A 10,427-nucleotide genomic window follows, 5' to 3' on the forward strand; every position below is an offset into this window, starting at 1 on the left:
ATAAGCTCTGAGGCAAAAGGCAGATAAACAGGTTGATTTAAGTTAAAAGAGCTAGCCAGCAAAGAGCATAAGTTAGGCTGAGCATTCAAAATTTATAAGTCTCTGTGTCATGATTTGGGAGCTGGTCCTGCTGGCTCCAGTGAAAAAGCATGGAACAGTCTAGTCTCATCATAATGGGGAAGTCAAGGTAGCATGAGCTTGAAGCTGCTGGTTATGATGTGTGAAATCAAGAACCAGGCAGGAATGGATGTTTGCTGTTGCTCAGCTTTGGCCAATTGCATAGTCCAGAATTTCAATCAAGGAATGTTTCCACACACAGTGGGCAGGTCTTCCTACCTCAGTTGACCTAATCAATACAGATCCCCACAGACTTGACAAGAGGCCCAATTCCCATACAATTCTAAGCTGATGATTGACACTAGCTATCATGCCATCTCACTGACTACTTCAAGACCTGTGGCTTCAGAGCTTCGTGTGTGAAGATATTAAAACACTGACACACACACACACACACACACACACACACACACACACACACACACACAGCACAACTGACTTACTTTGTCTTGCACCAGGAATTTGTCAATAGTGTATCTAGAGTTCAGACCCAAGTTTTATGTTTTGTTTCCTGTATTTGTGCATGTCAGAAGCAACACAAATTTAATAGTGGCCCTTAGCAGCAGCCTAAAACTTTCTAAGGAAGAGCAATGTGTCAGTGTGGAATGTGATTAAAATAGAAACATCATGGACTTTTTGTAAATATTCTAGTGGAGATGTGTGTGTGTGTGTGTGTGTGTGTGTGTGTGTAATATATAATCATATAGTACATTAGATTATATGCAAAAATCAAGACTGAAACTTGCCTTTTTTAAAAGCTTGGTTATCTCTGGAAAGAGGGATTAGTGTGATTTTTTTAAACTCATTTTTCATTTTCAGAATTTTATGAAGATGAATTAAAATGTTATTTTCAAAGAGAATTATGGGACTGGAGAGATGGCTCAGCAGTTAAGAGCACTGGTGGTTCTTGCAAAGGACCTGATTTTGGTTCCCAGCGCCGAATTGGCAGCTCACAAAATATCCTTACCCCCAATTTGGGGGATCTGGTGAGCTCATGCAGTGCACATACATAGAAGCAAAACCCTCATATACATATACTTAAAAAAAAACAACGGAGACTGCACTTTAACTTACGTCCTGCTCACATACTGCATGCTGGGTGAACTAAGAGCCTTTTGCACATGTTAACTGGAGGTCTTCCAAGAACAAACTTCTTGGAAAGAAACTGGTAGTTAGCAACACATGTAGCTCAGGAAGAAGAGCCAGCTTTTTAGAATAAAGTTTTATCTTTCTGTGAATTATTATTCTGACCAGCCATCCATATTTAGACTCTGAAAGAGAGAGGTGGCCTACTAGCAAACTCTAAGGCATACATCTTTGCAATTTTTATTATGGAAAATTTCAAACATATACAAAAGTATAGAGAATAATGAATTCTCAAACATCTATCACACAGCTCCAACAATTATCAAATCAGAGCCAATCTTGTTTCATCTATATACAAACTTATACCACCCTGATTATATTGAAGCAAATAACAGTAGCATATCTTTCAATTTTCAGTACAGTTTTCTAAAAGATAAGCGCTTCTTTAGAAAGCAAAACCACAGTACATATCACGAATAGAAACTCCAGTAAATTATAAGATGTGGTTTTATTTCAAAGTCTGTAGGATATGGGGACACAATACATTTCACTGGTACCATGAGGAAGGGTGCTTACACTAAAGTGGAGTTCAAGCCTTTCCCAATATAATCGTTTATAGTGAAAAAGTAAAACACAACTGCCATATTCGTACCTCTTTGGAACCCTTGGAATGAGCTGAATAAGAGTATTGACATCACACACCTCGTGGCAAAACTCCGTAAAATTTCCTTGTCCTTATCATAAACTTATTCCTCTGGAAAGAGTTGACCCAAACTCCCTCATTTAAATTCTTCCCTTTGGGTTCCTCTTTTACAGTAGTCTTTCTCCCTGAAGCCTTTCTACGTCACACCAATTTAGCGCTCTCAGCCCTTTGCAATTTTACATGCAGAAAGCATGTGGTACTGAGAAGCTAGGCAAGGGAGGAGAACCACAGGCAACAGAAACAGCGAGAGAGGCAAAAGACACTTAGGCAACGAAATGGCACGATGAGCAGGTATTCTTCATGCTCACCATCAATATTACAGAATATTGAATCTTTAAAATAAAAAAAACAGCATTTTTCTGCAAGGAAATGTTGACATTTAAGAAATAGAGCATTGCAAAAAAATTAAATGTATTATTTGTATATTATTTTAAAATTTATTTTTATAAAAACTCACAATAATAGGTTTTCATTGTAGTGTCTTTACAATTACCTTTATAGCAAGTGATATTTTTGAATAAAATTTTAAGCAAATTAACAACAGTACAAAAACACTAAAGTTGTTACGTGAAGGACTAATTCTATAAAATGTTACCTTCAGTGATAGCATAATATTAAAACCGTACCAGCCATTGTATGATATGACATAAAATGAGTACTAATTCTTGTCCTGGAACATCTTCAACTGTCCTGAAATGTTTATGAAACACCTAATACACATGAGCCACACACATGGTGCTGAGACAGCAGATACTCTACTAGCACCAGATTGGGAGGGAAATGCTTTGCCACAAAGAGATTACAAAATATTAATTGAATCAAAGACCTCCAGTGATGCCAACCATATTTCAAGTAGTGTCTTGGATGCACAATATGCAGAGTAAGGAAAAATAGTCGTTGCTCTCAAAGGTAATAGTCTAATGAAGAAGGCAGACACATCAGAAAAGCACAACAAAAGGCTATAGGTGCTGAATTAAGTCCGCTCACATACAATAGTACAACAACCAGAGCAAACAATGTTGGTAAAATAGACAGAGGAGTGTTCCAAGATGTAGAAGGAAAACCAGATGGGCGGTCTTCCTGGGAACCTTAAAAGTGCTCCGGTGAACTTGACAATACCACTGAATACTGGATTCACATCAATGATTTTATTTCAGTGTAATCTGGAACATGGTTTCTGTTCATCTGGAAAAAGAAACAAACATACATTTTGCAGGTGTATATTTACAATTCTTCCAAGCAGCACAGTTATTAAGAACATATTAGGGGCACCAATCACTCGGCATTTAGAAAGCCCATGCAGGCTCTAAGGCAAATGCAATGTGAACCTAGATCAGCAGTTGAGGGAATTATAGGTACACGTGTACACACATGCACACACATTCCCATTCTATCTCTCAAAAAAAATTGTGAAACCAGTGATACCAAAGGGGAACTGGAAATTAAGATGCAAAAAAAAAATCATGAATTCTACCTTGTAAAACAGTCTAGACTTACAGGAGTAATTCAAATTGGTCAAGTCCAACAAACTGTTAACCACTACACAGAAGTGTGTCTCTTAATTCAGTTAAAAGACCATCTCATTGGAGATGTTTACAACAGTATCTATTTGTATCATCTACAATGACAGATTTAGGATGATTTGGTAATTTGGGTGAAAGTACAGTGTAAGAACTGCAATTAGGTCTAACTTCCAAGTCCTGGTGTAGTTTCTATCCCCTCCCGTTCTCTCCTAAAAACCTCTTGTGGCCATACTGACCTCTCATAGTTCTGTTTGCTCAGAACTGTTTAACTATGTTACATACAGTGTCATATCAAGAGAGGGCTACCAGGAAAATAGTAAGCCTGAAGGTAAAAGTTCTGCTCAGGGACAATTTTCATCTACATCCCGTAAGGCATTCTTAGAGAAATGAAACCATACTGTTCAATGAAAAACCTTATTAATCATCTCAAATGAATCTATACAGAATAATAAAGCAAATGGCTTATACAAGTCAATTTCCTGTCTTTAGTTTGTTTCTTTAAAGTATAGGCAAGATTATGTTTCCAGTATATAAACAAACCTATATTAACATGTTTCCTCTGTACATCAGGGCTGTGAGTGGAGCTAAGTAGTTCAGTACATGCTCAGCATGCATGAGGTGCTGGGAAAAAAATCCCTCGTTACCAACAAAATACTTGAAAAGTGGGAAATGAAAGCTATTTATAAAATGTATGGGAAATAGCAGTCTAGTAATCCTTTGTTTTACATCTAGTATCCTCCTATGAGTGAGTACATACTATGTTTGTCTTTCTGACTCTGAACCAATAGCTGAGGAGCCCCCAACTGGATCAGGCCCTCTGGTTAAGCGAGACAGTTGAGTAGCTTGAACTGTTTGGGAGGCACCCACCCAGGCAGTGGGACCGGGACCTGTCCTTAGTGCATGAGCTGGCTGTTTGGAACCTGGGGCCTGTGCAGGGACACTTTGCTCAGCCTGGATGAAGGAGGAAGGGGCTGGACCTGCCTGGACTGAATCTACCAGGTTGAGCTGAATCTCCAGGGGAGTCCTTGCCCTGGAGGAGATGGGAATGGGGGGTGGGCTGGGGGGAGGGCGGGAGGACGGGGGAATCTGTGGCTGATGTGTAAAATTAAATCAAATTATAAAATTTAAAAAAAGATAATACATGTTAGCAAAAAAATGTATGGGAAATAAACTTCTAATTCATATCTGCAAATCGCAGTTATCTGATGGAGTGATCTTCTCTTTTCAATTGAAAGATGGATGTAAAATTTGGTTGTGTATTAGTATAATCATAAATACTATATAAAATGACTTAGCATTCTTGGAAAAATACCCAGTTGTTAAACAGCTTTTGGAGGACTGACTGGTAGAATTAATATACTATCCCCAATTACCTGTTTAAATCTGGAACTACTGACAAACTCTTGAAGAGAAAAATAATTCACAATATATTTATAGGCAAACAATTCTTAATAATGGATTATGAATACACTTTTGATTATGCATAATTTAAAAATGCACTAAGAAGATCTACAGGATGGCTCAGTGTGTAAAGGCACTTGTGACCAACCCTGACTACGTGAATTCTGTTTCCTGACCCTGCATGGTGGAAGAATAGACCACTCCCATGCCTTGTCCTTTGACCTCTACAGCTACACAAACACACACATGCGTGCATGTATATGCACATACACACAAATAAATGTAATTTTAAAGGATGACATATTGCTGACTCCAGTAATATCAAGTAAAGCCTCCATTGCATTTCTGACAGGGTTTCTAAGATTTTTATAAAAAGAAATATCCATAAAGCCAAATTCATTATATCTGTAATGTCAATATTGAAGTTAAGGTTAATGGAAATAAAATTGCAGAATCTACTAGAAACTTTTTTTTTTTTTTTTTTGGTTTTTCGAGACAGGGTTTCTCTGTGTAGCTTTGCGCCTTTCCTGGAGCTCACTTGGTAGCCCAGGCTGGCCTCGAACTCACAGAGATCCGCCTGCCTCTGCCTCCCGAGTGCTGGGATTAAAGGCGTGTGCCACCAACGCCAGGCATACTAGAAACTTTTTAACTAGTAAAAGTAATTTTGAAGTAGGGCGGTGGTGGCACACGCCTTTATTCCCAGCACTTGGGAGGCAGAGGCAGATAGAGGGATCTCTGTGAGTTCGAGGCCAGCCTGGGCTACAGAGTGAGTTCCAGGAAAGGTGCCAAAACTACACAGAGAAACCCTGTCTCGAAAAAAAACAAAAATTTTTTTTTATTGGAATTAAGAATAAGTGCTTCAAATTAGTCATATACTCTTTCTTTGGTCCAAGTATATTTTGATAAAAGTATATTTTGGAAATTAGGGTTTATATTTTAAATCTGAAGTAAAATTTTCCATAAAGGGAAACCACAGTTCTTGAGAAAATGCAAGGACGCCACTTTTAGAAGCTTAAAACAATATTAATTGTGAAATAACAAAAAGCCAAATGGAGAAAAAAAAACATTTGAATGTTCTGAGTATAAATCACACAAAAAGGCAATAAGAACAAATATACATGGGGTTCAAAACCAAAGTTAGCCCAGTATGGTGATGAGGACAAATATAATGGCTTTGGGGTTAGAAACTATGAATTCCAGGAGCTGCATACTGATATTCTTTATGTGTTCACGAAGTCCAAATTGTTTACACATTGATTTGTACGTTAAATTTTCAAAAGATGGTGCTCCATTAAATTTTTAGCAGTAATTATGTTTTAAAAATGTAATTTGAGAGCAATAAACGCGCTCTTTATCAAACAGCCCTCCTCAAGGCTCGGGAATCTATGGGGAAGAGGAGGCAATGGAATGTTTGCAAGAGTTGTTAAGTGGTGTACGACACCAAAGCAACAGCATTCCCCCCCCCCCCCCCCAGGACTGAAGTACATAGGAGCTCACACACAGAGCCTGTGACAGCATGGGCAAGGCCTGCCTGAATTCAAGGCAGACACAATCCCAGCCTGGAGAAGGGGGAGTGGGTCCAAAGTCCCACTCCTAACCAAGAAGCTATTTGCAATTGATACCTGCTGGGAGAGGGACAATCCGTTTTCTCTAGGGGGGGGGTGACACTGCCTCTTTCAACCCAACTCCAGCTTAGGCCTCATGCTCAGGAATAGCTGAGCAACACAAAATGGACCCCATGTTATTTTGTGTGCTTTTATGATCTGGTGTTTGTGTTTGTTGTTTGTTGCCTTGGTTTCTGAGCAAGAAAGAAAGAGCACCGAGTTGAGTGTGGGTTGGGGGGTGAGGAGCACCTGGGAGGGCTGGGGCAGGGGAAAGAGCATGATCAAAATATAGTCTGAGATTTTTTTTTTCAAAATAAGCTAATATAAAGTAAACAGCTCTAACCCAAGTGATTTTAGTTCTTTAACATGGTCATTTTCCCCCAAGTCTATTCATTGTACTCATAGGAGACGTTTTTGAAAAATGCTCCTGTTAAATATGGAATGATCTTTCCAGTCTTTAATAATATCTTTTAAAAGTGCCTTCTAGAGACCTAAATAGATATGGCAGGGACCTGAGGAGAGTTCCAGAAGACAGAATGACATATTGAGAGGTGGCTCCTTATTTCAAACAGGTATCAAGAGCAACAAGAGTACAACCAAAAGGTTCATTGTAAGAAATGGAACCTTCACTCACTGGGTCGTGTGTCTTCACAGCTGAGCAACAAGAATATAAAGAATGGAAATGGTCTGAATGACTGCAAATATGCAATCACCATAAACGATTCCATTCCTGCGGTGACCAAGGGGCAGGGAATTTCAACTGGGTAGTCACTAAATTCAAGTATAGATTACTTTCTTTCACAATGAACACACACTGAGAAAAGCACAGTTTTTCAAAGAGGATCCAAAAAGGTGCTGGGGGTTGGAAGCTGTTGGATGAGTGGGCTAAAAGTATTGTATAAATAGAATTACCCTGATCAAAAGTATCTTATTAGCAAGTCTCTAGAAATATCCTGTCTATGCAGGCAACCCCTTGTAAATTATATAGGAAATGGACATAACTATTTTAATTTTCTACAGTTGGTGATTCCTCACTACTGATTCAAAATGTCCAGTAGTGAAAAGTCAACTGTAAAATTTTCTTGAAAATTAAAATGGTTTTCTGTCATAGGAAAATACAGGAAGCTTCTATCCTAGGCATGTTAGATGACGTTTTGAGGGCTAAAAGTACTGTATGCAGAAAAGAAAGATGTAAAGTCTCAAATTTTTCTTTTTCTTATTTTAATTTCAAACAAATCGCCTGAGTCAACGTTTACCAAGAATGGCTCACTGCCAAGAACCAACGCTGTGAATGAGAAAACAAGGGGAAAAACATAAAAAGATGCCCCCCCACCCCATCCCCCGCCACCCCCCGCCCCGCCAGCTGGTAGAACTCTAAAGGCCTCCACTAAGAAACAAACCACAAGCCTGACATCAAAAGCGCGCACGCACACTCACGCACAAACACATGTAAAGGGTGTTTAAAGGAAAAACACCACCCAAACAAAACATCACAGGGCAGACAGACACGCACGCATACACGCGCGCATACAAAAAGCACACCCTCTATGAAGAGCAGGGCAAGCAGTTAAGGCACCTTTCACGAAATCCCATGCAGCTCTGGCTGACCGCAAGATTTTTACAGTGTCACCAAGAAGCGATTAGAAAAGCATGTGAAAAAACGTGCAAATTGTCTGCAAACAGAGCCTGGCAACAGAGACAGTTTGCAAGCGTGATTCAGAGGTCTGCCTGCCAAGGAAACAAAAGAAGCCTCCCTCCTGCCCGTGCGGGCGCACAGGGCAGGAGAGGTGCTCTCCTGGCAGGCAGGCAGGCAGGCAGGAGGCAAGTGCGGGGAGGCGACAGGCGGGAGTCCGGGCGGGCGGGAGCGGTACATACTAGGGCTCGCTCTCCGGCAGGGACGGGGCGGCCGAGTTTCCATTAGTCGGGGAGCCGCCCAGCTTCAGTTTCTCCAGGTACTCGGCATGCACGGGCTTGTGGCACTGGAGGACCTTGATGGCATCTTCGATCTTGAACCACTCTCGCTTCCTGCCGATGCTGACCGAGTCTTCCCAATCCTCCAGCAGCTCGGTGACGGTGAGCACGAACACGTAGGTCCGGTGCTTGCGGTCCTGGTTCTGCTCGAAGACACCAAGCAGCCGGCCCAACTTCCCCTTGACTCCCGCCTCCTCGTACACCTCGCGCACCGCCGCGCCGTCCGGCTCCTCCTCGGGCTCCATGCCCCCGCCGGGCACGATCCAGCGGTCGGGGTAGCGGCTGCTGCTCACCAGGAGCACCTCGTCTTCGCGCTCGCTGCGGAAGCACAGGCACGCGGCGCGCTTCTTGAAGCCCTCGGGGTCGTAGGTCCGCGTCTGGTTCGGCTTGCACTTCATCCTCGCCCGCTGCTGCTGCTGCCGCCGCCGCCGCCGCCGCCGACTGTGTGTGGTCGCTTGCAGATGCCGAGCGGGCCGCCGCCGCGCAGCCGAGGAGGAGCTGCTGCGGGCAGGGAGAGCGAGGGCTGCAGAAGAGAAGAGCAGAGCGGAGTCTGAGCCGAGCCCGAGCCCGGGGAGACTAGGCGGGGGCGGGCGCGGGGGCGGGGGCGAGCCGGCGCGTCAGTGAGTCCGGGGCGGGCAGCGCCAGCCGGGGTGCGCCGAGGGTCGCGAGCCCGCTGCCTGATTGGAGGCGCCGCTTCCGCCGCCTGGAGCCGGGAGCCCGGAGCCCGCGCCTCCGCACAGCCCCCGACTGGACCGTGCGCGGTCCCCGCCCTCCTGCCCGCTTGCCCGCTCGCCCGCCCGCCCGCCCGCCCGCCCGCTTACCCGCCTGCTTGCCTGCTTGCCCACTTGCCCGCCCGCCCGCCCGCTTGCCTGCTTACCGGCCTGCTTGCCCGCTTGCCCGCCCGCCCGCTTGCCTGCTTACCCGCCTGCTTGCCCGCTTGCCCGCTTGCCCGCTTGCCAGTCCGCGATCGCGCGCTCGCTCTGCCGCCCGGCCGCCCAGGCAGGGGTTGAGCGAGGTGAGACGCGTGCGCGCGCGTGGCCGGGCCCGCGTGCGCGCGCGCGGCGGAGGGCGAGGGGCGGAGGCGGGGGTCTCTCGACTCCCGCAACGCGCGACGCCACTGGCTCACTGCGCAGGCGCCCCTCACCGCTGTGCCTGGGAAGCTTCTAGCTCCCTGTGCGCTGGGGAGGTGCACCCCATTGTGACATTGCGCAGGGTCCCACCACGTGTGAGTGTGGGCCAGACATGGCAGCGGCGGCGGGGGCCAGCTTCCCCCTCCCACCCCCGAGCAAGGCACAGGCTGCAGGGTCGAGGTCCGCGTCATCATCCTCTCCCATTATGAACAGCACTTGCCTTATTTCTAGGCAGCAGGCAGGGTGTCGCCAGAATGACCAATGGCAGTCTTGCCAGAATAATCTTTGCTGAGTCACATGCAGCTTGCTTTCTTCAACAGGTTCTCTTCTGCGGCTTGTCAACCATCTTGGCTCAGCCCTTGTCTTAAACACTGGCACACAACCCCTGTTCACAGTTGGCATAGCCTCTCTGTCCCCCAGTTTCCCAGTCATGGAACCCCGGGACTCCTTGTCACAACCCTGGTTTCAACCCCAGGGCAAGATGATTCTGGAGCAGCACCCCCACCAAGTCGTGGATTCCCTGTCAGCCTCCATCCTCACACACTGCACCCTTTCCTGGCCTGCTCACAGATGAGCATTCGGGGCTTTGGTGATCCTTGAAAACGTGTGTGTGTGTGTGTGTGTGTGTGTGTGTGTGTGTGTGTGTGTGTGTGTGTGTGTGTGTGTGTGTGTACTCTCTGAACAGGTGTAGGCCCAAGGTGGGCAAAGGTTTCTTCCTCTACTGCTTCCATTGCTCTCCCCCCATTATGACTTTGGGGACAGGTTTTCCACAATTAGGCTGCACTAGACTAGAAAGCCCCAGGGATTCAGAGTCTCAGTTTCTAGAGGCTCCCTGGCACTGGGATTGCAGCCTGGCTTGTATGTGGGTGGTGTGGATCGGAACTCAGGTCCT

The 10,427-nt window shown here is 45.0% G+C and overlaps 1 protein-coding gene across 3 annotated transcripts; it reads right to left on the bottom strand.

The window, feature by feature from the left end:
• Positions 1–1,427: 1,427 nt before the first annotated feature.
• Positions 1,428–9,744, bottom strand: LOC102928890 (uncharacterized). 3 transcript variants are annotated; one of them, XM_076562893.1, is made up of 3 exons: positions 9,327–9,744; positions 8,310–8,928; positions 1,428–3,091 (listed from the first exon to the last, which is right to left on the bottom strand). In XM_076562893.1, coding segments are annotated over exons 1-3 (1,023 nt in total). In that variant the 5' UTR covers positions 9,730–9,744; the 3' UTR covers positions 1,428–3,090. The 3 variants fall into 3 exon arrangements, with proteins under 3 accessions (XP_076419008.1, XP_076419007.1, XP_076419009.1); XM_076562892.1 differs by lacking the exon at positions 1,428–3,091 and adding an exon at positions 7,639–7,719; XM_076562894.1 differs by lacking the exon at positions 1,428–3,091 and having other exon boundaries at positions 8,309–8,928.
• Positions 9,745–10,427: the final 683 nt, after the last annotated feature.

This window comes from Peromyscus maniculatus, chromosome X, assembly GCF_049852395.1.
Source record: "Peromyscus maniculatus bairdii isolate BWxNUB_F1_BW_parent chromosome X, HU_Pman_BW_mat_3.1, whole genome shotgun sequence".
Lineage (NCBI taxonomy): Eukaryota > Metazoa > Chordata > Mammalia > Rodentia > Cricetidae > Peromyscus > Peromyscus maniculatus.